The 26,928-nt window shown below is 54.3% G+C and overlaps 1 protein-coding gene across 2 annotated transcripts; it reads left to right on the top strand.

The window, feature by feature from the left end:
• Positions 1 to 9: 9 nt before the first annotated feature.
• Positions 10 to 26,928, top strand: P2RX3 (purinergic receptor P2X 3). 2 transcript variants are annotated; one of them, XM_045893646.3, is made up of 12 exons: positions 10 to 1,970; positions 8,850 to 8,985; positions 9,398 to 9,469; positions 9,707 to 9,770; positions 10,455 to 10,548; positions 10,848 to 10,925; positions 11,637 to 11,778; positions 12,222 to 12,358; positions 24,538 to 24,631; positions 24,926 to 24,991; positions 25,652 to 25,729; positions 26,123 to 26,928. In XM_045893646.3, exons 1-12 carry the CDS (start codon positions 1,852 to 1,854, stop codon positions 26,234 to 26,236), a joined length of 1,194 nt encoding a protein of 397 aa, XP_045749602.1. In that variant the 5' UTR covers positions 10 to 1,851; the 3' UTR covers positions 26,237 to 26,928. The 2 variants fall into 2 exon arrangements, with proteins under 2 accessions (XP_045749602.1, XP_064432481.1); XM_064576411.1 differs by having other exon boundaries at positions 24,926 to 25,033.

Below are 26,928 nucleotides of genomic sequence, written 5' to 3'. Positions count from 1 at the left end.
TCTTCAGTGGAGGACTAGGTTCTGGAGAGAAATTCTGTAGTTTTCTCTTGTCAGACTTCCCGCAGACGCGTGTGTGTGTCTTTCCGTCCGTCCCGCACAGGAGTGGCTTCTGAGGAGTAGAAAGGAGCCTGTGAGGCAAGAGACAAACATTGCGAGTTGCGGAGGGAAATGACCCGCCCGCACCCGGGGTGTCGGCGTCACGGTGACTGTCCTGCCTTCCCCGGTCACGTGGTTTGAAAGGCGTTCTCAGTCCGCACCCAAAAGCTTCACTTCTGAAACCGCGGTGTCGGGGAGGCCTGCAAGAGGCTCGCGCAGGGCGGCATCAAGTTCGAGCGCGCGAGTCGGTCACCTCGGAGCCGGGCGTGACTCGAAACCGCGTCAGCGCGGGATGGCAGAAGCCCTGCGCCGCTCCTGCCGCCGCGGGGAGGCCAGGCCTGGGAGAGCTGGTCGAGTTTGTCCGCCCCAGCCTTCCTTTGCCGATGGGAAGGCCGAGGCCCAGCGAGGATTTGCCCAGGGCCCCAGATCTCCTTACCCCCCTCTAGTTCCCCTCTACATCCAGAACGATTGATGGAACCTGTCCTGCATGAAGGCACTAGGACAGAATTCTTTTTTTAAGATTTTATTTATTTATTTATTTGACAGAGAGACCACAAGCAGGGGGAGCCTCCTGCAAGCGGAGGCAGAGGGGGAAGCAGGCTTCCCACAGAGCGGGGAGCCCTCTGCAGGGCTCCATCCCAGGACCCTGGGATCATGACCCCAGCCAAAGGCAGATGCTTAACCGACAGAGCCACCCAGGCGCCCCTAGGACAGAATATTTAAATTGAAGACTTCCCTGACAATCTTAGCTACGCCAGCTTGCTAACGCAGTCCTGGGTTACGAGACAGCAGGAATGCTCTGTGGCTCCCTGAACTCGTGACTTTAACTCTGGGAAATGGCCATTTCAGCGCTGTCTAGCAACATACATTCAGCTGGATTCAGTAAATGCGGATTGAGCTCCCACCGAGTTCTAGGATTTGAGAAAACTAGTAAACAAGATGGAAACAGCCCCAGCCTTCCAGGAGCATGTTATCAAACAAAAGATTCAGATAAGTAAACTCAACAGTACAACAAAGCAAAATAAAACAAATCACCCCAATGGGATAATGCTGTGCTGCAGGTCGAGCTTCAGCCACTGCTGACTTGAGTTAGGGACGTGAACTATATGACCCGTTATGCGCCCCCGCCCCCCCGCCCCAGGAGATCAAGAGAAATATTCAAGAGACCCTTCCCCGTGACCCATATGCTATTGGGGGCAACTCAGGAAGGGAGCGGTCGGTAGCCGAATTGAGTGGCTTTGGGAAGGCATTCACGAATGAAGGGGGCAACCAGTCCTGGGGAGACTATTAGGTGGCTGGGGCTGGGGCGTTGCAAGGGGCTTTAAGGAGAGCATGAAGCAGCTGATGAGCAGGGAAGAAGATGCAGTACAAGAGAACGGAACAGAAAGGGTAGACAGAGTGCAGATAAAACATTAGTCCCAGAGGGCCCTAGCCAGCTGCATCCCAGGCAATCAGGAGCCGGGGATTGGAGACCCCACCCCTGCCGTGACATCACAGGGGAGTGGGGTGGAGACGAACAAAAAGGGGGTCCCCCGCCCTGGCCTTGGACTCTTAGCAGCCCAGAGTGTCAAGGGCAGAGGGAGCCTGGGCACTGAGCGAGGGTTGCCTGACTCAAAGGAACAGGCTCCCCATTCCTCAAGCCCCTCCAAGCTGTCCCCTCCAGGCTCTGATCTCTTTCTCCCTGTCCCGAGGACCTCTCCCCCCCTGAGGCCACCACTGGGTCCCTTCTGAGTGGCCCCTGAATGCTCTCTCAGCATGAACTGCGTGTCAGATTTCTTCACCTACGAGACCACCAAGTCAGTGGTTGTGAAGAGCTGGACCATTGGGGTCATCAACCGGGCAGTCCAGCTTTTGATCATCTCCTACTTCGTGGGGTGAGTCCTGTGGCCCTTCGGGTCATAGCAGGGGAGGGCTGCCTGGTGTCCCCTCAGTGTTGCTGTCCAGCTGCCTGACCTGCTCCTCTCTTGGAGGAAACAGTCTCTACTCTGGAGTCCAAGGAGTGGACTGTGCCACCCCCATCAGGGATCTGGTCCCCAGATTAGTTCTTTTCCCCAGTAAATGCTCTGGAGTCAGAGAGTGTTTTCTAGGCACACACCCCAAGGAGTGGGGTTCTTGCCCTGGTGCCACCCTCCACCAGGAGAGGTCCCAAGTGACCATCTCCCCTCTCCCTTCTTTCCTGCTCCCACCAGAGAACAGACCACCCTCACATCTTCCCATTCTCCTCAGCCAGTGCTTTGGGCTCTCACAAAGATGAGGGAGCACAGGAAAGGGGAAGGGACGGCACTGACATGAGGGAGACAGTGATGGGTTGATCAGGTCGATGGTGGGGTGGGAAGGAGAGAACTGGACCGCTTTGGAAGGAGGGATTCCCCTCCTGGCTTGAGGAGACGGTGAGAGAACAGGGCAAGGGGAGAAGCCCTTGTTCTTGGAGGGTAGGACAAAGCAGGGTGTCTGCGCCTTGGGGAGGGGGAGAGACACGGGCACAAATAACTCAGTGGAAGAGTTGCTCAGGGGAAAGGTGGCTTTTCTGCACACGATCCAGGGGCCCTCCTCGTGAATCCGGAAACACACTGCTTTGCCAGAAAGCATAAATTCTCTACTGCTACTGACTTTGTACCGTATAACCCATCCCAGGAGTTGATTAAGAGCCAGTGATCCGAACACCCCCTCTCAGCTCCCACCTTTAGAAGCATCCACCACCCCCCCCAACACACACACACATATGCACCAAGGGCCATGGAGCAGACAATGGTTCCGTCCTTTTTGTGGTCATTTGCACCCACTGGTGGGCACCAGAAATGACAGGCAGAAACCTCTAGAGTTTTCTTTCCTGGCGTGCGGGTCTCTAGTCTCATGCTGTTGCCTGAGACAATAGCTCTGTGTATGAGAAACGACAAGCCACGGACAACTGTCGTGAGTTAATTCAAGTCAAAGAGACATCCAGTGTGCGTGTGGGCTGGAGCTGCATGTGCGTGGGCCTCCTTGCCTGAAAGGTCGGAATAGTGTGTGAGCGTGTGCGTGGAAAATTGGGCAGGTGTGGATTAAGGGATTTTTTTTTTCCTTTGCATGCTTTGTGGGAGCCAGTAGGACTCATTTCTGTGGCTGCTGTAGGCAAGGCTGTACTTCCAGTACTCCTCTCAGGGATATCAGAGAAGGGATTCAAGCTTTGGGGTAGGAAAATGGCCTCGAAGCTTACTTCCAACTTCGAGGTTTTGTGAGGTATGGTGTTTGCAAATGTTCCGTGTCTGCACCTCCAGAGGCTGGCTCAAAGTTGGTTCTTAAATGTTCCATGTTCACATGTCCATGCGATGCTCTCACTGTTTATACCCACGAAACGGTATGGCGGTCCAGGTGAGTCCAAAAGCTGCCTCAGCACATCCCTGGCTCTGTTGGCTCCAGGCGGGAGGTTGATGGAGGGCAGACAGCGGCTCCTGGACCAGCCTGCTCTGCTCTCCCGCTGCCCCTGTCTCTCCTTCATTGTGATATGATCTGATGCTCTGATCCTCGGTGCTGGAGCCCGGCCTGCAGAAACAAGCATGAGAGGCTCTTTGGCGTCTTGATATCCAACCCCATCCATCTCCCAGCCTGACAGCTCCCCACGGAGCTGCTCCTTCCAGTTACATCTGTCTAGTCTGTGGCCCAGCCCCCTGGCCTGAGCCCCATCTCTGTGCACATGAGCCCAGGCACCATCAGGACTTCATGAATCCATTGTCTTTAATTTAGCAGGAATTTATCAAGCATTTCTTCATGCCAGGCATTGTGCACCAAGCATAGAACATGGGCAAAAGCAGACAGGGCCCTCACCCTCATGGAGGTTACGATGCAAGAGATGCACATTAATCAAACAATCTCCACAAACAAATGTAAAATTGAATAAGAGGTGTACAATGCTAGGAGAGCTGCTAGTATGGAGGCATTTGACCTGGTCGGGGAGCTAAGAGAAGGTTTTCTGGAGATATGATGCCCAAGCCAAGATCTGAAGGATGAGTAAGAACAATCCAGGAGAAAAAAGGGAAGAAAGAGGACTCAAGGCAGAGAAACCCAGCTCTGCGAAGGGAAAGAGCCAGGCAAATGAGGAGAAGTAAAGAAGGTCTCTATGGCTAGAGCAGAGGGAGCAAAGGTGAGGGTGGTTGTAAGATGGGGGTGGGATCACACCCAGCCAGACCTCAGACACCCTCAGAGCTTTCGTTTTTTACACAGGGGCAATGGATGGGAATTCTATGTATGTGTGTGTGTGTGTCTGGGGGCAGGGGCGGGGGGAGACAGACAATGAGATCTGAGCTGGGAAGATCACTCTGGCTAATTCACCAAGGGATTGGAGTGGGTAGGAGTGGATGCAGTGATTGGAGAGGGCAGTGCAGTATATTGAGAGAGATGATGGTGGCCTAGACTCAGTAGAATTTGAAAGGATTTTTAACACTGTAATATTAACATCTAACTAGCACTTGAATCTCTTCCGTAGTATCCCGGCGAGGTAGACCAGATGCACGATCTTACTAGGACACATGTAACATGAGCCAACCGTTTCTCTTATGCATTTACTGCAGCATGCCAGCTAATTGTCTCCACATGTGCTCTCACCCCTGCTCCAGCCTCAGCTGCTTGTCTGGAGTTGACACCACTTCATCCCTGGTGTCCGTTACCCACCCAGGTGCATAGAGACACCAGTGGTGTTTCTCACATGGCTTTCCCAGGGCCCAGGTGGCAATCCCCAGTCTCCTCTGTGGGGTGGGACTTCCTAAGAGCCAATCTCTTTTGGGGATCCTATGGCTGCGGAAGACACAGGAGGTCCCTGGGGACTGAGTTTCCAGAAGTGCTGGCTGTTCCACAGCCTGAGCTAATTTGCAGAGCCTCCTGGAAGGAAGCTACCTCCCTGCAAACCAGAAGAGGGGCACTCCCGGCCATCTGATGCTCCATCATCAGAAGGACCTGTGGTGGCTGGTGGTGCCTTGGACCCCTCACAGCCCTGCTCTCCCCATCCCTTCCTCCCCATGCAAAGCCTGATCCACAGACTCACGATTTGCACAGGTGTCCCATTTGGTTCATAATATTCAGCCTCATTTTGAATCTTTTTTTAAAAGATCTTATTTATTTATTTACTTATTTATTTGAGAGTGAGAGGGAGAGAGAGAGCAGGGGGAGCAGCAGAGGGAGAGGGGCAAGCAGACTCTACACTGAGCATGGAGCCTGATGTGGGGCTCGATCCCACGACCCTGAGATCATGACTTGAGCCAAAATCTAGAGTCGGGTGCCCAACCAACTGAGCCACCCAGGTGCCCCAAGCCTCACTTTGAATCTCATGAAGAAGCTCAATACATAAAGTGGTTAAACAGGGGAGCTGTTTTAGTTTAAAGAGAAGGGCCTGGAATTCCACCTTCTTGACCCACCACCCCATCATTTCAGCCTAGGATAGCACCCTGAGGCATCCCCCCTGAGTCTTCCTGTGGGACACTAGGTGACAAGTATGGTGGAAGACCTGTTGGAACCCACCTTACAGATGCAGAGAAGAGTGTCACTCTTGTCTCCCCCACCCCTCTCTGCAGCTCCATGATGGGGAGACCGTGGAACGAGAACCCCCTTGTTAGAAGCCTCACTGTGACACCAACTAGGAGTGGGGCTTGGACAGGTCACCTTACGTCTCTAAGTCTCAGTCCTTGTATCTGGGAAATGAGTTTAGGAATGCCTACCCCAGGGAGTTACAGCAAGGAGAACTATCACGTCAAGTGCCTTGCCTGAAACGGGAGACCCACTAATAGAGGGCAACAATTGTCATTTCCTAGATCCCCCAACACACCTCCCCCTTCCCCGCCATCCAGCTCACACCTTCCTCAGAGACCCCTCTCCTCCTGGTGCACAGAGCACACACTCCCCACGCTCACTCCCCGGCCTCCTCCCTGACTCCTTGGGGGTGGACAGAAGGGTGCCGGGATCCTGCTCTAGCCTCCTTCCTGTACATCCCACCTGCCAAGGAGCTGCCACCCGCCTTCCACTCTATAAATAATAAACCAGGAACACGAGAAAAAAAATAAGTCAGAGCAGCAGAGTAAATGCCAAGAATTGAAGGCTTAGTCCTGCCCCATCTCCTCAGCCCTGGCCTCTAGAGACAGACTCAGCCCCTCTGTTCTGGAAATGAAGCATCCCCTTATTTTGAGCTGCCCTGATGACGTCCTTGGGCCCCAAGGGGCCACTGAAATTCTTCCGCTTATTATTTAACTCAGAGAGAGAATTCTGATGTGGCCTCTCCTACCCACTGGGCACAAGAAGGAGCCTTGAAGGAGGAGAAAGGTGAGGAGAGAGATAGGTTAATTGTTCTTCCAAGCCCTAGGGCCCTTCCCCCTGAGACTTTCCCAAGGCTGCAGATGTTCCCCTAGTGACCGGCAGGACCAGCAGCACCGGGACCAGGATCCCGTTCAGGGTGTAAGTTGGTTCTGAGCAGTCTGCCCGGGGTTGGAACCCACCTACCGGCTTGGCGAGTTAGCACAGCACTCTGTGCCTCTGTTTCCTTATCTGTAACATAAGGAGAGCAATAAAGGGTTCTCACAGGGTCATGGTAAGGACTCCATGCACCCTTACCACAGACTCAGCGGGCTGTGTTGGTTAGATAATAATAATCTGAACCCCGCTTCTCATCTGCAAATGTTCCTGGACTTTAAGAATAGGGTAGGGGGCCTTAGGAAACCATGTCATTAGATCACCACTCAGAGATGTGTCCATTCCGTGGCTGGGCACACTGAGGCTCTAGAGGGCGTATTGCAACTGTGGCTTCTACTCGGGACAGAGGTGCGCTCAGTTGGGAGCAGGGAGATCTGGGCTCTCGGCCTCACTCCCTCCACTGCGCGGGGCCCCCACCCATGAGCTGATAATACTCATTTGGACATAAGGTGGTGGATGACATTTCTGTGAGACCCATACTTCCTTATGAGACTTGATGAAACCCCTCCCCTTCCAAAAAAAAAAAAAGAGAGAGGTGCTAGGAAAGGAAAGCACATAGCACCACAAACGTCCACACAGGCCAGGTGTTCGTAAGAGCCTTCTACAAACCTGTGACCCCTCCTAACGGTGCCTTCCTCAGGACACCGCCTGCTATCCAGCAGCAACAATAAAACCGGGGACAGATTAGGAGCCGTCCACCAGCGCTCCACCCTTCCCGTCCCACTTGAGAGAGCATTCACATTCGGAATTCAAGCGCGTGAGGGAAGCCCCACGATGGGGATAACTCCCAGCCCCCTCCCTGAAAACTGAGCAAAGAGTCTCTTGCAAATGTCAGCCTGTGTGAGCACAAACCTGACGGGCAGGTGCCCATCCCACAGGTGACTATGACCCCCCAGCATGCCCCGGGAGCTGTTCCCCTCCATGGGGACCCCAGAGGTCATCCAATCCAACCACCCCCCACCTGAACGCATCTCCTTAAGTCTTCCCAGGCATGTGGAACTCACCACCTCCCACAGCAGTCCACTCTTGGACAACTTTCTGGGGTTGGAAAGCTCCCAGGCTTGAAGTCCCAACTGCCGCCTTATAAAGTCGTCAGGTCAGCTTCCCAGCCTAGCGCGCCCCCAGCTTTGTGTTCTCTGCACTACACCATCTCCAGTCCCTTCCTCCCGCTCATCCTCAACCTTGTGCCTCCCTGGTTAGCCGGCAGAAAATGACCCTAATCCAGCATTTCCAAAAGCGCACTCCCCGTTCTACAAGATGTCACCAGCGTTTCTCCAAAAATAAGAGTGTGTGCGGCATTTTCCAAATGCATTTGATGACCTTTTTTCATCCGTGCAATGGGGACAGTGACAGCATCTGCCTGCCAGCGTGCTGTGGGGCACAGATAGGGCGGGCCGCAGGCTGGAAACCTGCTATCGAGGCAGAGAGTGGGTCGAGCCTTGAGGGCTGTGATGAGAAAGGCGGGCACCTCACAGAACTGCAGAGAGAAGAGTTGCCTGCAGCCTCTTCTTGCTGCTGGGGAAAGCTGCCAGAGTCCGGGGAGGGACGTCGGGGTGGAAGGAGAAGGGGGCCCTCCCTGATCCTGGCCGCAGGAAGAAGGCAGTACAGGTAAATGTCCACTGGGTGGCAGCACAATCCAAGGAATAAGATTTGCGGCCTCTCCCTGCTTAATCCAACTCCTACCTGCCAGGGAAAGGCTCAGCTGCTGCCCCAACCTTCCTCCTCTGCCCTTCTCATCTGGCGCCTGCACAGATGGAGACTCCTCCAAGCACCCAGCTCCCAAATGTCTTCCCTGACTTGTTTACTGAACACCTACTATGTGCCGGCACTTAGGATACACCCATGAGCAAAGCCTGGGATGCTCAGGGTCAGAGGCTTAGGATGCTTTGTCCCTCCTTTTTCCAGTTGCCTGTCAAAGAGGTGGTCTCCTGGTCAGCAGGAATGACTTCGCACTGGCAAAGGGGCGATGTCACCCTCAAGGGGGTGAAAATTTGTTCTTGAGGGATTAAAAAAATCTCACTCTTATGTGTAAAACACAAATATACATACAGCACATAAGTTAATATCTATACTTTTAAAATTTCATGATGGGGGGGCGGTTAGGGGGAAAAGTCTACAAATGGTCCTGAAGCGGGAAATGGGAAAGATGGGAAAAAACCACTCTAAGCCAACCCAGGGGGAGGTCCCTCCCCTCCAGCACAGGCCTTCCCCTGACCGGACACTCCATGCGGTCTAGTGTTGGGGAAGGAAACTTCTCCCGGCCTCTCTCTGATGGGCCTAGACCCTCCTCTCTTGCTCTCCATCCCTGCTCTCCTGCCCAGGTGGGTTTTCTTGCACGAGAAGGCTTACCAGGTGCGGGACACAGCCATTGAGTCCTCGGTCGTCACCAAGGTGAAGGGCTTTGGACGCTATGCCAACAGAGTCATGGACGTGTCTGATTATGTGACCCCACCCCAGGTATGGTTCCCCTACCCCAGGGTCACGTATAGATGCCCAGATGCTGGGGCAAGTCAAGGAGGCTGCCAATGAGATCTGATCCCCAAACCAGCATGTGTGGCATTAGTGATCAGAGAAACCCCTCCCCAGCGGTTGGGAGGTGCCAGGGAGGGGGGTGGGGGTGCCCTCCAGAGTGCAGCACTAGGCATCAGGACAGTAGGGTAGGCTCTGCCACACTCATCCTGTGATCAACACAACACACGGAGGGAGCAAGAGAAGCTAGGTGGGTGGTTGGACTTGACTTGGACCCACCTCTGCCCTTTATTAGCCCTGTGACCTTGGCCAGATCTCTTAGCCCACACCTTAATTTCCCCACCTGTAGAATGGGGATTGGTACTGGTGCATTTTTTTTTCTCTCCCTTCTCCTGCCAAGGGCACCTCTGTCTTTGTCATCATCACCAAGATGATAGTCACTGAAAACCAGATGCAAGGATTCTGCCCAGAGGTGAGGGGAGGGAGGGAGGTTGTATGAAGCAGGTCAAGGAAGAAAACGTTGGGGGGTGGGGAGCGGTGGCAGGGAGGGGCGTGGGTATATGCAGAGGTCGAGCTCCAGCCTTGGAGCTATGTCTCAAGACCTCCGCCTTCCCAAGGCCCCTGGTTAGGGGGAAGCATTGGGAGCCAAAGGGCTCATCCAGGCCCAGCGCAGAGTCTTACACCCACCTGCAGACGTGTCTCCCCACAGAGCGAGGAGAAGTACCGCTGTGTATCAGACAGCCAGTGCGGGCCTCAGCGCTTCCCGGGTGGGGGTGAGTGCAGCCCTTCCCCACCCCCTTACAACCCCAGGGTGTTCTTGGGACCCTGGAAGACAGCACAGCCCCCATGGCGGAGAGAGTGGGAATTGGCCTGTTCCTCGCCATTCTGCCAGCACTTAAGATGCTGGCTGGTGTCAGACCCGGTGGGGGCCGCCCCCGGAGGAGCTTGAAGCCCAGGGAGCAGGCCTGCATGAGGCAGCAAATGCTGTCAAGGGGGGCAGTGGGCGCTGTGGAAGGGAGAGGGATCCGTTCCAGGTAGGGGGCCCCCCACGGCTTCCTAGAGGCAGGGACATTTTAGATGGGCCCTGAAAGATGGGAAGGAGTTGGCAGGATAGAAGGGGTTTAAAAGAACATTCTAGGCAGAAGGAACAGCTACAGCAAAGACTCAGAGGCAAGGAAGAGCACAGTGTGCCCTGGGAACAAAGAGAACAGGGCCCTCAGGGTGGCTGGGCCCAGAACGTGTCAGAGGAAGGCTGTCACCTCCCCTTAGCTTGATCTAGGGCTCAGGAGGAGCCGAGGGCAAGAGCTCGGCAGGACTCCTGTACCCCGGCTCCACCTCCCCTGCCCTGCCTGTTCGTCCCCTCCCCTGTGGGGTCCCTGAATGGGGGGGTGGTCCCTGATGAGAGGTGGGGTGGGGGTGCCAGGCAGGCACCCAGCATGTGTGGCTCCCCCTGGCAGGGATCCTCACCGGCCGCTGCGTGAACTACAGCTCTGTGCTCCGGACCTGTGAGATCCAGGGCTGGTGCCCCACCGAGGTGGACACAGTGGAAATGTGAGGACCCTGCCCCAGCTCTCCTTTGCCAATAGGGGGAGCTCTGCATCTCCGAGCCTGCAGAGGGTCTCCTGGGTTCTCCTAGTAGTATCCACTTCTGGGGGGGAAGTGGCCTCAGGATGGCACCTTTCCCCCGCCTCACCTGCCACCCCCCTCCCTCTGTCCCTAGAGCCCCAGAGAGGCCATGACCAGGTGCCCCGTGGGAAACGTCCCCTGAGAAAAGTGGTCCCTGGGGCAAAAGCCCCATGTTTCCTCTTCCTCTTCCCAAGAAGCTAAGGCCCCCTTGTTCTCACCCACAGGCCTGTCATGATGGAAGCCGAGAACTTTACTATTTTCATCAAGAACAGCATCCGTTTCCCCCTCTTCAACTTTGAGAAGTGAGTCCCAGCTCCCTCCCTAAAGCAGAAAGCAGGGCACCCACCCCACCCTGCCAGCTCATTTTCAGGGGGGTGGAGAATCCTGTCCACATGGTTCTCCACACTTTCTCACCCTCTGCCCATCTCCCTGGGACTCCTAGCCCCAATCTCCCAGCTGGCCTTGACCAGCAAGCATTAGGTGGGCTCTGGAGCCAATCTCTTTGCCAGCCTCCCGCCTTAGGGCTCGGAACCCAGATGGGAGTTCTGCTTGAGGCAGATGAAGAACAAGTTCAGCCTGAGCCTGGAATCCCCAAGGGGCCCATCCCACTTCTTTCCTCCCATGTCAAGCCCAAGTCAACTACTTTTTGACTAGTTAGTTAGGAGTTCATTGACTCCTTCACTCAGCAGGTCCTCAGTGGGCATCAGGCATGTACAAAGCACAATGCCAGGCACCACGGAGGTGCTGAGAGAACTCAGGCCTGATTCCTGCCCCCTGAGACCCCCAGCCTGGGAGCTGGGGGATATTGGACACGAACACACTCAACCCTGATAGAGAGAGAGGGGGATAGGAGTTGCAGGGAAGATGCAGGAACGGAGGAGACGGAGCCCGCGAGTATCCAAGACATCGGGTCCCGGATCCTCCTGCCTGGGCTGGAGAAGGCCGGAGACGTTTGTGCATGCCTGTCTTCACACCAGCCCTGGGCCTTGCTTCTCTCCTCTCCTCCTCCGCAGGGGAAACCTCCTTCCCAACCTGACAGCCGCCGACATGAAGACGTGCCGCTTCCACCCTGACAAGGCCCCCTTCTGCCCCATCTTGCGGGTGGGGGATGTGGTCAAGTTTGCAGGGCAGGATTTTGCCAAGCTGGCCAGCACGGTGAGGACCTAACGAAACACCCGGGGCCCATTGGCAGGCGGAGGGTGGAAATACCGGGAAGGTGGAGCAGCGGCGAGGCAGCAGCGCCACCTAGTGGAAGCACGCCAGGCCTGCAACGGGCTCCCTCCCCTGTCCTGAGGGGCCGTGCCTCCCTCACCCTTCCCGCCAAGCCTCGGTCTCCCATTCCCGCCTTCACACTTGACCTTAGAGCTCTGAAAAAGCCCACACAACGGGAAAGTGGATCCTGGATTGCTGCTAAGAGACGCAAGACAAAAGCAGGATCTAGAGACCCAAAGGTCCACGCCCCTGACTGCAGTACTTTGTTTACTAAGCGACGTGTGCCAATAGGAAGAATCACGTGTCTGTGTGTCACGACCCCCAGCCCCCACCCTGGCAGGCGGCGGAGACAGCCCTTCCTCCTCATATGTGGCCCCTTTGCACAGGGTGGAGTCCTAGGCATTAAGATCGGCTGGGTGTGTGACCTGGACAGGGCCTGGGACCAGTGCATCCCCAAATACTCCTTCACCCGGCTCGACAGCGTCTCGGAGAAGAGCAGCGTCTCCCCAGGCTACAACTTCAGGTAAACCCCGGTCTCCTGGGACCTCGGGAGGAGGAAGCAGGGGCTGTTCTAAAGAGTCACACCTCCAGCAGCCATGCATGTCGGGAAGAAAAGACCCCATGCACCCCCATCAGGTGTTGGTTCAAAGCCAGGAAGGGCTAACTGTCGCCGTCCCCAGGAGATGGACAGGCCATGTCAGCGGTGCGAGCACGAGACCAAGGTCTCCCAGAATGCGTGTGCTGTGATTCTGAGCCCTTCTTAGCTCTGGCTCTGGAGCTGTCCTGAGCCTAAGGGACGCCCAGGCAGCCCTTCTCCGGGGCCTGCATTTTCTAAGGTTTCTCGATCCACAAAGCCAGTTTACAAGATGGGAAGTTTGTCTTTCTGTTCATAACCAGGAAGTTTCATCTGAGTCACGAATAACAACCACAGTGATCATCAATGATCCCTTGCTATTCCAACCAAGAGCTCAAACCAGTCTCTAAATATCATCTAGTTTATATCCCCAATGGCCTTGAGCCATAAGGAATCTCTCCCTGATGCCCCCTCCCATCAGCCCCATCTTGAAGAAAAGGAAAAAGAAGAACCTGGGGTTAACTATCTGGAACCAGCTGAAACTGAGCAAGCCCTTGGTCTTCTCCCATCCTAATTTCCCCGTCTATGAAATGGCCATAGTACCATTATCTTGAGGATCCTATTGGCCAAGGTGTGAAAAGCTTCAGCTCTCTGTTTTGTTTTGCCCCTAATTTTTGAAGACCCGAAAGTTTCTGGTGGGGCCCTGGTTACATACAACAGTGCTATACACTAAACAGGAAACATTGGCTAAATAGGCAGTGATCAGGAAAAAAAAAAGTACACATAAGAATATACTTCAGTTATCTATCCAAAGAATTGTTACTCGAACTTTCTTTGTGGTGGTGGTGTTTTCCAATATAATGGCAGACATAAGCAAAACAATAATCATTTCACCTTTTTCTTACCTTTATTTGTAGTTTTAAAACTACATCTGAAACTACGTCCCATTACACTTTATATTTAATAGTTTAAAATATATATGTATATTCTCTGGAGAGAAGAATTTTTTAAAATTGAAAGTGCTTTCATAATCAACTCCAAACTTTAAAAAACCATAGGAAACAACACATATTTTAAAGTAGGTTAAAAATACTGTTCGGCTCCCTGGCAGAAATTGGCATATTTATTCAGTGGGTACATCACACAGAAATCAATACAAAGGATATTTGTATGGTGGCTTAAAATAGCAACATATTAATAACGTTCTCAGGATCTAAAATGCAAAGTTTTCATCTTCATAACTTCCCTGTGGCCAGTGGGAATTCTTCAATTTCCCAAATAACTTACCTGGCAGGAGAGCTTATGAAGAATGTGAACTCTGATGAAGACCCCTACCGTGGGTGCCACAGTTTTAGAACAAGCTCTTTGATCTAAAGAAGCAATGGTGTGGAGTTCTCGATCTCCAGTGCATTGTGCTTCAGCTGCCCCTCCACCCCGACTCCCCTTCCCGGGCCCCCCTCACCCCCACCCCACACGGCAGAATGTGAGGTGGACCTGGTCCCAAATCAGCTTAGGTTGTATTTGGGCAGACAGATCCAAGGATCCCTGAGCCTAACCCCCAGGGACCTATGAGAGGTGTGGACCCAGATAACTAACCCCCTCACCAAAGACCCCCAGGCCAGAGTAGGAAGGGACAAAGCTGCTCATTTTGACGCCCCTGTAGTTTATTTATTTTTTTATTTTTTTATTTATTTGAGAGCGAGAGAATGAGAGACAGAGAGCATGAGAGGGAGGAGGGTCAGAGGGAGAAGCGACTCCCTGCCGAGCAGGGAGCCCGATGCGGGACTCGATCCCGGGACTCCAGGATCATGACCTGAGCCGAAGGCAGTCGCTTAACCAACTGAGCCACCCAGGCGCCCAACCCCCCTGTAGTTTAAAAGAATTTCCAGAGCGATGGCATGGGGGGGCATCTGGCAGCCATGACGAACAGAGGGCTCCGCCCAAGCCCCCTCAGTTCCGTCCCCTGGGTGCCCACCCACCACCTCGTATTGCCTTCAAGCTACTGGCACCACATGGACCCCCGAGGCTGAGCTAGGCGCCCACGTTGGAGAGGCCACAGAGAATAAAGATCACAGCCAGGTTCGGCACTGCTGGTTCTGATAATGGTAGTCCTTCGGATCCCACAAACCTCCTGATCTGTGGGCACCATACTCACCACTGTGGGTGCTGAGTGTTTCATGTGCTTTGGCCCGTTGTTCCTTACCCGCTCTGTGAAGTAGATGCCACAATCCCCCACTTCACAGATGAGAAAACAAAGACTTGGCGGAATGAAGCGAGTTTCCCCGGGTCACACAGCCAGTAGGCGTGGGAGCCTGGACGCAAACACATTTTCTTGGATGATTTCCACGCAGCCAGGAAGGCTGGGGACATTCATATTTGTGAATCCTCAAAAAAACATGCCCATGTGGCTGACACTTCCGTCACTTAAAAACGAAGAACCTGAGGTCCACAGAGGCTAAAGGACTAGCGGCTGCTGGAGGCACAATTCAGGGTCTGGCCTTTTGTGTCCCAAACAAATTTGTCTGCTACTCCTTCTCTAACAGAGGCCAGAGTGTTTTTAAATGTACTACTGTTGCCATTTGCTCTGGAGGAAATGCAAACATTCAGCCAAGAGTCAGCCTTGTTTTAATCTGCACACTCAGGCAAGAGGCAGCTAGAGATTCTCATTTCCATCACTAATTACTTCTACAGCTCCTTTCCAAATGCCCCCCCACACGCCGCTTCTTGCAGCTCTTTGCCTGTAAGATCAGAGATTTAGAGAATTTGTAGCCACCGAGGACCCCTGGGATACCCCTAGGCTGAGGTGGCCATTTCACCGATGAGGAAGCAGAAATTTCAGAGGGGAAGTGACTTGCCCGAGGTTACAGAGACATCCTAAGGAGCCTTCGAGGTCATTTGTCCCGGCTCTAGCTACATCAGTCTTGCTGTGACATGGCCCCAAACATGGGTCTGCTTCACAAAATGGCCTGTCCTTCATTGACAGCTCCAATTATTGGAAAGGTGACCTTGCATTGAGCCAGACTGTGTCTCCCTTCAACTTCCATCCAAATTACCTGGTGCCGTCCACCTAAATTAATCTTTATTTGTGTGATCTCCTCAAGTTGCCATCTGTCCCTACCTGAAACTTGGTGGAAAGATTTTGTTTTCACTCCTATATCTATTCTGTATGGCTGACCTCTCCAGAAGCCACTTTAATTTGGTACTTTTATGAAGCCTCTTTCCAAGTACATTGAGATGTGGCATTGGTGGGTCCATCCGGATTAGTAGTGGGCAAAGGACAGCATTTCTAAAAAGTAAGAACTGGCAAGAGTCACCAGGGACCCCAGCAGCAGGGGGGTGTAGACAAGGGCCGAGTTCTCGCATCGCGGGGGGACCCTCAGTTCACCGGCGCAGGATTTTAACCAGGGAGCTACACCCCCCAAGGTGCTGGGGGATGTGAGTACTGTGTCTTTGAGTGAGCGGGTGTGTTTGTTAGGGGATGAGCATGAATCTGTGGGTGAGTGTGCCTGAGCGGGGCCTGTGTGTGTGTGTGTGTGCGTGTGTGTGTGAGCATGTGTGTGAATGTATGCGAGTGCATGTGAGTATGTGGGCAGAGATGGTACAAAGACCGATTGAAAATACCGTAGCAGTCAGGGTCCCAGCAGGAAACAGCACACGCAGACTGGGTGATGTGAGGAGAGTTTAATAAAGGGACTGTTTCAAAGGTGTGGGCAGGGTGTAGGGAAACCACGAAGGATAGCGCAGGGCCTGGGACCAGCAACGGGACATTGGTCTGAAGGGGCGAGGGCAGGAAGCAGTTGGTGGGACCCGGAGATACCGCTGTGGGGACAGGAGCCGCCAGGGGAGGCAGCCCAGGGCAGGGTGGGGAAGGCAGGAGCGCGGACCAGGGGTTTCCTTTGTGCACTCTTGGAGGTCTCTAACCCTTATATCCCCCGGATGAACTCATGGACCAAATGCCCAGTAAGTGCACATATTCATACACATGAGCAGTTCTGCATGCATTTTCTTTGTAAAAAATATATGTGTATATATATATATATATCTTATTTCTACAAAAAAACGATATAAATACATCCTCAGAGTAATAAATCCAAGCGATCCTGATACATAGGCGTGATGATGTGGAGACTCCCTCTCCTTCCTCCAGCCTTTCTCCCCTTATAGGAAGTTAACATCTTGGATAGTTTGGCGGGCTTCCCTCTAGCGCTTTTTCTCTGCGTTTATGAGGCATAAAATTCCGGGACTCTGAAGATCTTTAAAAGCCCATCCCCAGACCTCAGATTGAGAGCCCCTAGGGTTAAGTTTGCAAAGCCTTTTCGCGCCTATTTTGACAGGATTCACAGCTCACGCCCACACCCGCATAGTAGGCTCAAAAAGACCGAGACTTGCCCAAGATTATACAGCTTAAGTAAGAGGGACGTCGGGACTCAAACCCGGGGACCGGGTCCATCTGTAGGCTGCTGCTTCTAGCACACCTTCCACCGTCACATCGTCAGACCGTTTGCAACAAAGAAGCGAGCGGGAGAGACAGGCCCAGCAGTGAAGGCGGGAACGATGGGACAGAAGCAAAAACGGTGCGTCTTGCGACGTCGGATTCGTATTTCTCCTCTGAGCGCTCCCGAGGCAGCTTTGCTATGAAAAGGCAAGGCAGTTTTGGATTTTCTGTCTTGGTGTCTGGGACAGAAAACACTTGTTCAGCTGCTAGATGTTCCTCATGCCGGAGGTGTTTCTAGTGATGGTTTCGTGTTGGAAATGTACCCACAACAGCTTTCCTGGAGCTCGGAAATTTGGCGCCTGCTCTGCTTCCCATGCAGAAACGTGCAGATCAGCAAGATCTTAGGCCAATTGACAGAGACGGAATCGAAAGTGCGCCCTTGGCTTTGATCATCCTTTCTGCAATCTGGATTTTTCTCCTTCCAAAAGCCATAGAATATGTGTTTAAAAAGCAGCCATTTTCCATCATCTCCACAGAGACGCCTGAAGGCCCGGCTGACGGGAGTGTATTTTGCTTGCCTTCGCCACGATCCATTTTCCCCTTTGTTTAGGTTCAAGTGGAAGGAGAGACCATTAGAGAGATCCTGAATTTATACAGCCTTCTATAATTTTAATGTCTAGCCTGTCCTCACAGCAACCAACTTTATTGGCAGAAAACAGCGGCTAACCCTCATTGAGCGCTTACCAGTGAGCCAGGGACTTAGCAGGTGCTCTTTGTGGATTATTTTGTCAACTCTGAAGAGAGAATTTTATAGCTGGAAACCTAACACTCAGAGGTTTCGTTATCTGCCCAGGGCCGCACAGCAAATAGTGCTGGCCTGGATTTCAAATTCCAGCAGCCTCTGGAGCCTCTGCTGGTGACCAGGAGTATCCTATAGGACCGATATAGTTACCCCCCATTTACAGACAAGGAAACTGAGGCCAAAAAGTCTACTCCCAGGAACAAACAGCTAGCCACCTGGCTGTCAGGTACATCTTCCAGCTCCATGTCCATTGATCTTTTCCTGCCTCATTCAAGATGAACTAACAGAAATCTGTTTTAAAAGGTCAACAACCAACCACTGCTTAAATCGGCCCCTGAAGCTGATTAGGTTCCCAGAATATTCGTAAGTGAACATGGCTCGGGGTCTTCTCTAAGGGAAGGAGTCCCAGCCTGCTCCAAGGACGTTGCCCCGCCCCCACGCAATGAGTCTGCCAGGAGATATTTTCCTGTCAGTATAAAATCAACTGTAAAAGTATATTTCAGCTGGCAAAATCACTTCTCACCAGGCAAAAGCTTCGCAGAGAACACCACTTCCTTCACTCAGACACTCAAATCCCAGGCCCAAGTTTTCCCTCACAAGTCCAACCTGGATCCCGCGAGTTTGTTGCTATTTTTCCTGTAACAGTTACGTGTCCCTGCTTTAGGAAAGAATTTCCATCACTCTATGGGATCGTTGCTAAACAGATGTCTGAGAGCTTCCAAGGGATTCGTACATTGTGATCAAACCCTTCTCCATTCAACAGATGTTTATGGACTGCCGACCGGCAAATGTCAGCCCTGCGTGGAGAAGCCTTCCTGCAGGCCGGAGCCTCCCAAGGCTGCAATTGGGCTGCTCCCAGTTTCCTCTCTCTGTGGGGGGTCCAGGCGGTGGCAGCACAGCTAACGAGGGGAGGGCTCTGGAGATCTCCTCCAATGCCAGATTCTGGCAGGCACAAACACGAACGAGACCAGTTCCTATGATCACGTGGAAATGATAAACCTGCACCCAAGTAACAAAATATTTATACGAAAAACATTTTGTGCTGGAGCAAGCCGAGAATAATCAATTATTCATCTTAAGATGATGCCAAGGTGAAGCAGAGAGAGCCCAGGCTGCACGTCAGGAGGCCCACAGGCTGTGGTTGAGGCCTCACCACGAATGCTCAGTGTGATTTTCAGCAAGTCTCGGCCCCTCCGTGGGCCTCAGTTTCCTCCTCTGTGAAACGGGCTGTTCCAAGGTGCTCAGGTCCCTTCAAGCTCTGAAAGTCTGAAGGAGTGCATGTGGGTGTCTGGGGAAGGCTTTGGAAACGGGCCGCTGAAGCGTGCACTACTATTTATAGACCTGTCACACTGGAACGTAGCTTCCACGCTGCCCGGCTGAAGCGCATCGAACAAATGATTTATTATGGTAACTGATGTTTGTACTTACTCATTCTTTATCTGCTGCTGCCCATGGCACGAGGGATCACGTGTACACACACACACACACACACACACACACACACGCAAGTGTCTCAGCCCTGTCAGGCCTCGGCTTATTGGATTCGGTGCCGCGTTGGGCTTGTCCTGTCCAGTCACAGCACAGGTATCCCCGGGAGGGTCCTCGTGGGAAAGCCCTCTCAGCCGGCGTTTGTGAAGAAACTCACGCAGCGTGGGAGCCTAACAGCCTGGGAAGCCATTCCCACCGCCAGGCCCCAGCCCCAGGGAGGAACGGGAGCCCGGCCGAGAGCTGGGGTCCCTGACACGAGCGACAGTCACATAGAGCAGCACAACCACGGAGAGAGCCCCAGCCACGCAGGGAAGCAGTGGGCCATATACCGGCCGTCTGCCTGCCCTCTGGCCCCTCCAGTGTCCCCGTTCCCCAAAGCCCCGCGTTAGCCAGAGAGGAAGGGAGGCAGGCAGGCGGCCCGTGGAGGTAGAGAGTGGTGGGCACGCCAGGGGCTCTCCGCCCTCCTTCCACCGCTGCCCACAGCTGGCCCTATCAGAGAAGCTCTGGGCCTGCCCTGCGACCCTCCACCCCGGGGGTCCCTGCCCCTCCTGGGCTCAGCGGCTGCAGGCGGCGGGCGCCCTTCTCTCCTCCTCGGTGCATCCCCACCGTCCGGGCCATGCGGCCTCTCCTCAGGAGGCACCAGCTTCATACGTCCCTGCTCACCGAGGCCGCCCTGAAGTCCCCTTCCTGGCTCGTCTCTCGGGGGCAGCGGGCGTGGGCATTGGAGTTCAGATCCCAGCTGTGCCCCTGGCAGGCCCAGGAACTTTTATAGCCACCCGCCAGGCTTCTCTCCAGCCCGATGAGCACCGGGCGGCATGCACCGAAAGCTCGGAGACTCACAGCCAGCAGCTCACGGAATCCTCCGGCGCAAGCCTGCTGCTCTTGCTAGTACCCCCATTTCACATCTGGGGAGACGGAGGCTCTGGGAAGCGAAGGACTTTCCCTCGGCTTATGTAAGCTAATCTGGAGCCACGGTTCAAGCCCAGGACGGTCTCATTCCAAAGCTCCTCCTCCAGCAGCCGCCGCCAGGGGGATTTGACAGCTTCCCCACACACTGATAAACCGGCTCTGGGGAAAAAGGAAACAGACAAAGGAAACACCTGATTCATGGTGGTCGCCAATTTCCCTGGTGTAAATATACCCCTCTTGTCAATTTCAAGCTGTGTGTGAAGTCCCTGAATGTGGAACTGGGAAGACATGTGGGCAGTGGCAGGACCACATGGACCCAGCCGTTTCCGCCTGTCCCAGTCTCCAGCCCACCAAGCTCCTGCAGCTTCTTCAGAGACACTATGTCCTTTCTCAGGAGAGGGCTCGTGGCTTCCGCAGCCGGGAAAGCGGCCCCCACCTCTGGCCTTCGCACCTGTCAACCCTCCATCCCTCAGGCCTCAGCTCTAACGTCACTTTACACGAAGCCTTCCTTGACTCGCAGCCTAGGTCAGATTGTCTTCACTAAATGTGCTCTTCAAATGGTGCTCTCTCTTCTCCAGCCCTTACGTCAGATTTTAGCTATTTATGGGAGTGTGTGGTTATTCATGTTTCTCTCCCTCTGATGAGAGCAGAGCTTGTTGCCAAGGTGTCAGCGGGGCCTAGCACAGTGCCTGGCATAGGGTGGGTGTGCTCTAAATACCTGCTGGGCCCTGATGGCTGAATAGGAGTTTGCAAGGTGGGAAGGGGAGGAGAGAGGAACAGCATGGGCACAGGCAAGAAGTCTGCGTCTGTGGGATGTGTTCAGGAAACAAGAAAGTGGTGGAGTGGTGTGGCTGGCACTTGAACTGCATGGCACGGAGGGGCTTCTTCCAACAGGTCAGAAAGGTGCTGGCCCGGGAGGGTATTGGTGGTGTTGTTCTCGCCGACTGCATTTCCCAGCCAAGAAAACCAAAGCTGGAGAGGTAGGAATCAGGGGATTTGGGAGAAATCAGGGATGGCCAGGGTGTCGCTCCGTCCATCTCCTTTTCAGTGGAGGAGGCTAGGGAATCCTTCTTCCCACACTCCATGGCTCTTCTGTTCTACTCCCAGCCGATGACGCTGGGTGTCGAGACCTGCCTTGCCAATGCAAGAGGGCCCCCAGCTGGAGAACTGAAAGAAATCAGCCGTGACCTAATAGAAATCAGGCAACAAAAAAGAACAGTCTAGAAAGAATACTGGCTCAGAGTGTGAACTCTGGCACTGGAACTGCCTGAGTCTGAATCCCAGGTTCGGTTACTAACTGCTGGGTTTGGGGACCTTAGACAAATTGCTTAATCTGTGTGATCCTGGTTCCTCATCTGTAGAATGGGAAGGACAATAGAACTCAATTCCATGGGGCTGGGTCTTAATAGAAAGTGTAAAGCACGTGGCGCAGTGCTGGGCACATAGTAAGCACTCGGTGTGTTCTGGCTCTTCTTACCGCTGATGGGATTCTCTCTAGGATGCAGGAGACTGTAGTGGCGCAGGGGAACGTAGATATTCTTTCATTTATCGTGATCCTAGGAAAAGAAAGAAAAGGGACAAGCTTTAGGGACTTCCTGTATGTTAACATTATCTCATCCATCCTCCCCATGGCTCTTTCTATTGTCACTGCTCAATTGAGGCAGACAGCTCAGAGAGGCTTCACTGGTGCAGGGTGGAAAAGCTAATTAAAGATAACAGAACCACACCCAGACCTCCAAGACTCTTAGATGGAATAAGCCTAGGAATGTGGCATCATTGGGAATTGCCCTCTTGCGGGCTAATCTTGAAAAACTCCCCAATTTTAACTCACTCGTCATCCTTTGGTAGAGAACTTCTCCCTGAACCCCAGGTTCCCTCAGCTAGAAAATCAGGGGTGTTTGTAACAGGGTAAATATCGCTAGCTGCTGTAACAAACAACCCCCTCGGCTCAGGGGCTCCTGTCACCTATTGAATCAGGCTCCCCCAGGGCCTGAGTTCACCCCTAGCTCCTGAGCAAGTGGCCATGAGGACGGGGGTGGGGGGTGAACAAGGCACATGGCTCTGACCCACAGGTGCCAGACGTCACTTCCATTCACATTACTAGTCAAGGGCCCCACCTAGCTCACTGCAAGGGGGTGGGCAGCATAGTCCAGCCGTGTGCCAAGAGAAAAGATAACCCAAACCCCAGTGCCACAGGGTTGGGCCGGATTCCGTGACCCTCACGGGCCACCCTTGAACGCAGTAGTCAGGACTCCCAGGACCTTCCCTCCTGCAGCCAGGGCCCTCCCTCCCCGGGCGCCGTTCTGCCTCCTCCCTCCCTCCCTCCCAGGAAGAGAACCAGTCCCTGCCAACCCTCCTCCGAGGGTGGGTGGTTGGTGAGATAATGATCTTATCATACTTATTGCCTCTTGGAAGGCAGGTGCTGGAGAAAAACCAAGTCCGCTTTGGTTTTTCTCCCTGTTCCTTCACATTCCTTCCCGAGATAAATTTAGCCAGCTTTCGCTTTGAACGCAGTGCCCAGGATGCTGACTTTTTGTTCTCCGAGGCGAGGTGAGAACGTTTTTCGTGGCTGCAGCCTCGGGCCGGCTGGAATGCAGACTTCAGGAGCACAGTCCTGGCCTCTGCCCTGCCCCAAACATCTGTGACCCCCCTCCCCGCCCCTTCCCGGTCCCTGAGGACATCAGGTACCACATCTCCCAGACAGGGAACCTGAGTTCTCCAATGATGCGAACAGAACACAGAATACAGAAGGGCTTTGAGATCTGGCTCCTTACTGGCCACCTGGAGCCCAGAGACAGCAGGTTCACGGTTAAGAGCAGAGACTGGAATCCCGGCTCGGGCAAGTTACCTTCTTCTCCGTCTCCCCATCTGTAAAATGGGTCCCCCTCCTGGTGCAGCCCAGCCCACTCCATTCTGCCTTGGTCTGTGAAACCCTCTGCCGCCGCCACCCAGACCATAACTTACCACATCTTTAAAGCTAGTCCAGCCCCTCCCCTCTCTCCTTGTCCTCCAGGTCTTTGCTTCTTTGGCATAGGTAGTTGGGTTTCTTTCAGTCTTCTTCCTGGGGCCACTCCCATTTTTACTCTGGGTCTCAGTCTCAAAATCATCCTGCCTCCCCTGCCTCCCCCTTTGGCTGCAAAGGCCACGGGACACACCTTCCCAGGTCAGGCTCCCCGGGGAACCTTTCCCTCACTGACGAGCTTTTGGTCTTAGCTTTTCAGCCTGGGGCCGCAGGTGCACCACGTGAGTACACAGGCTCCAGCCATGCCCAGGGACGGGCAGGCATGAAAACGTGCAGCCCGGACTCTTTCCTGACCCAGTTAAACTCTTCTTCCATTCCCGCCCTCTGATGGCCCCTGGATGCCTCCCACTGCTGAGCCCACCGGGAGCCAGAGGGCAGGGAGCTTGGTGGAGGCAGGGTCTGCAGAGCAGGGTCCCAGGCCCTGCGGAGAAGGGCGGGCAGAGAACCGGTGCGGAGGGACAGGCAGAAGGCCCAACCCCGGGATCTCGACAGGGCCCATCTCAAAGGGTGGGTCTCAGTGTTTACCCCTCTCACCAACAGACCCGTGGCGGCGGGGGCGGGGGGCATGAGCACCCCCAGATCAGAGACGTGAGCCGTGAAGCTGTTCTGAGTCACATAGAAGGCCCCACTGCCAGCAAGGGGTGGAGCCAGGATTTAGACTGGTTTCTGCCTGCCTCCAGCATTCACATAGCCAGAGCAGACAATGGCTGACCGTATGAGTTTCGATGACTCTTCCCCTCTGCTATCTGTGCCCTTGGGCTGAGCATTGCCCTCCCCCTGCCGTGCGCGCTCAAATGCAAATAGCCCTGGGAGGGGCGTCACAGTCACAGAACACTTGGTCACCTTCCGGGCAGGAGTTCCCCATACTCCCATCTCTGTGGGAGAGGCCTGGGGATCTGGGGATCATCGGAAACACTGAAGGGGAGACAGCCGGCACCAAATAAGATCCATGGCAACCCCACAGAGTTACGGAGCTTTCTGAGCCCCTTTTCCGCATCATCTCACTTAACCCTCGCATGCTTCTGGGATCCTGTCACCCCTGCGGGTCCATGGTAGCCCCAAGAAATTACACTTTGCTGATAAAATAAAACCGAACAAATAAAATAAAATAAATAAAATAAAATAAAACCCAGACAAATAAAACCGAAGAAGCTTGGAGTCCAGCAAGACTCAGACTTTTGCACACATCAGCATCATCTAGGGAAATTACTTAAAAGGCGGAGTCCTGGGCCCTACCCACAGAGATGCGGGTTCCACAGGTTCAGGGTGGGGCTGGGAATCTGCCTTGGTAACAAGCCCCCAGGATGATGTCTGCACAGAGGGTCAGCTAACCGCACAGGGAGGACTGTGGCAGGTGTCCAGCAAACTATCAGTAAGAGTTGCTCATTAAGTGAGTGTTGCAGGCTCTAGAGGACCTTGAAGCTTCAGGTAGGAGCCCACGGTGGGACCCACCTTCTACGTCTGGCTTCCAGGTTTGCCAAGTACTACAAGATGGAGAACGGCAGTGAGTACCGCACACTCCTGAAGGCTTTTGGCATCCGCTTTGACGTGCTGGTGTATGGGAACGTGAGTCCTTGGGCCGGGCAGATCAGGGGGAGGACAGGGGAGGAAACCCAGACCAGTCTTGGGCCCTCAAGAGCCTCCTCCCGGGGGGCAAGTTCCTGCCACTGACCAGCTCTGAGAGCCTTAGTGAGTCCCATCTCGAGTCTCTTCACCGCTGCGGTCAAGGGCTGGGGCCTCCTGGTCTACCAAGAACCCTCCACTCCACGGTCTCTCGGGCTGGGAGTCCACATTCAGCCTCAAGCCTCAGGACCTCGTGCTGGACCCTCTGCCCACCTGCCTTGGTCTTTCTGCTTGCAGGCTGGCAAGTTCAACATCATCCCCACCATCATCAGCTCTGTGGCAGCCTTCACGTCTGTGGGAGTGGTGAGTTCAGCCCCTCCAGGCTCACACAGGAGACCAATCAAGGTGGGGCCCCAGCTGGGGGCCGGGGGGTGGGGGGGGACGGGGAATGGCCCAGGTAAGCCCTGCTTCTGCCTAGAATGGAAAGCCTGACCTCTGGCCAGGTGCCTCAGTCTCCCTCACTGCCTCCCTGCTGGGTCAGTCCTTGAGTGAACATCTCTAGTCACGGAGAGCTCATTGGAGAGGTGGGTGATGAAGACATTCTGCAAAGCCCTCCCACAGCAGCCTCCCCATTTGCAGGAGGCTCCACCTGGTATAAAGTTCCTGCTCCCCACCATGAAAGTGAGGGAGGAGACTCCAGGGTTCCACAGGCCAAAGGAACAGAGCCCTGCTCCCAGGGACTTTTACCCCCTCACCCTCTGCTTCTCCCACTAAGTCCTCTCTCTGCATTTTGGTCTGCGGTCACTGCCAAGAGCTGGAGAGGTGGGTGATGAAGACATTCTGCAAAGCCCCTGGATGTTTTTCCAAGTGGAAACATCAGTCAGGTGTCTTTGGAGGACTCACCCCAACCCCTGGCCTGCTGTCTGCCTGAGGGCGGTCCTGCCCACTGCCAGGGCCACTCCACAGCCACCTGAGCCTGCTGCTTCCTGCCACACTGAGCCTGCTCTGCCTCTTCTCCTCCAGGGGACTGTCCTCTGTGACATCATCCTGCTCAACTTCCTCAAGGGGGCCGACCAGTACAAAGCCAAAAAGTTTGAGGAGGTGAGCTGGAGGGGAGGGTTGGGGTGGGGCATGAGAGGTAAAGGGATAGGGCAGGGAGGGACACTAGACCCCAGGGGGCTCTCGGTGGCTCCCCCTTTCGGGGCTTCTTAAGGGGAGTTCATGGGACCTCAATGCAAATTGGGGGTCCAGAAGAGAGGGATTCAGCCAAGAATGGGCTCTGTGGGGGCTCTGTGGCTCATCACTGCCAACACCCCCATCCACTCACTGTCCCCTCTCCATTTCTGGGGCGGGACAGCTATGGGTTAGCTCAGGTTTCTGTTGGCCCATGAGGTTCATGGAAGGACTGCTGGGGTCACACAGACTTGCTGGAGCTCCCTGATAATGAGCACGATGACGCTCAGAGCATGATAATGCCTGCCCTTCTGCTTGCAGGTGGACGAGACAACGCTGAAGGTCACCGCCTTGGCCCACCGAGTGTGCCCCAGCGACCAGACCACCGAGGAGAAGCAGTCCACGGATTCGGGGGCCTACTCCATCGGCCACTAAGGCCTCTTCCAGGGCCCCAGGCTCACCCTTGGGCTCCAGGTCTCCCGACAGGGCATCCCACCCGGGTGAGGGAGGATGGAAAGGGGCGGGGCTTTCATTTCCGCTGCTCACCCCACGAAGCCACGCCGGACCCAGGTGTCTGGGCCTCCCAGTGCCCTGGCAGACAGGTAGTTCCCCCTGCTAAGACCTCCATCTCCCCTTCACCCCTTGCCTTGCCCCTGTCAGCTTCCCAGGAGCCCCAGGGCAGCAGCACCTGAGTTTTCCCCCTTCTGAAGAGTAGAGAGCGTAATAGTAGTAACAAGTGGTCACAAGGCACTACCGAGTGCCAGGCAGCATCACACACATTATCTCATTTAACCCTTAGAAGAATCCGATGAGGTAGGTAATAGTTTCCCTGTTTTGAAGATAAACTGCGGCTCAGAGAGACTGAGTCGTTTGCCCAAGGCCACACAGCCAAGAAGCAAGAGGGCTGCGATTTGAACCCAGATCTAACTCCATCACCCACGCCCACAAGAGAAGAGTGAACTCCCAGGGGGCATCCGCCCCTGCAGCTTCAGCCTTCGCCACAGGGACCAGGATTAGGTTCTGCTGAATAAAGAGTAAGCACCGGGCTTTCAACAGGAACTCAGGCCCCATTTTAGGGGAGACCAGTTAGATAGTGATGCAGGTCTCTCTCTCTGACTTGGGTGGAT

This window comes from Mirounga angustirostris, unplaced genomic scaffold (genome assembly GCF_029215605.1).
Source record: "Mirounga angustirostris isolate CCGP_5_RB_7025 unplaced genomic scaffold, mMirAng1.0.hap1 SCAF_13, whole genome shotgun sequence".
NCBI classification, from domain to species: Eukaryota; Metazoa; Chordata; class Mammalia; order Carnivora; family Phocidae; genus Mirounga; species Mirounga angustirostris.
The sequence above is the reverse complement of the archived record's forward strand: the minus strand, read 5'-3'. Positions and strand labels throughout refer to the sequence as shown.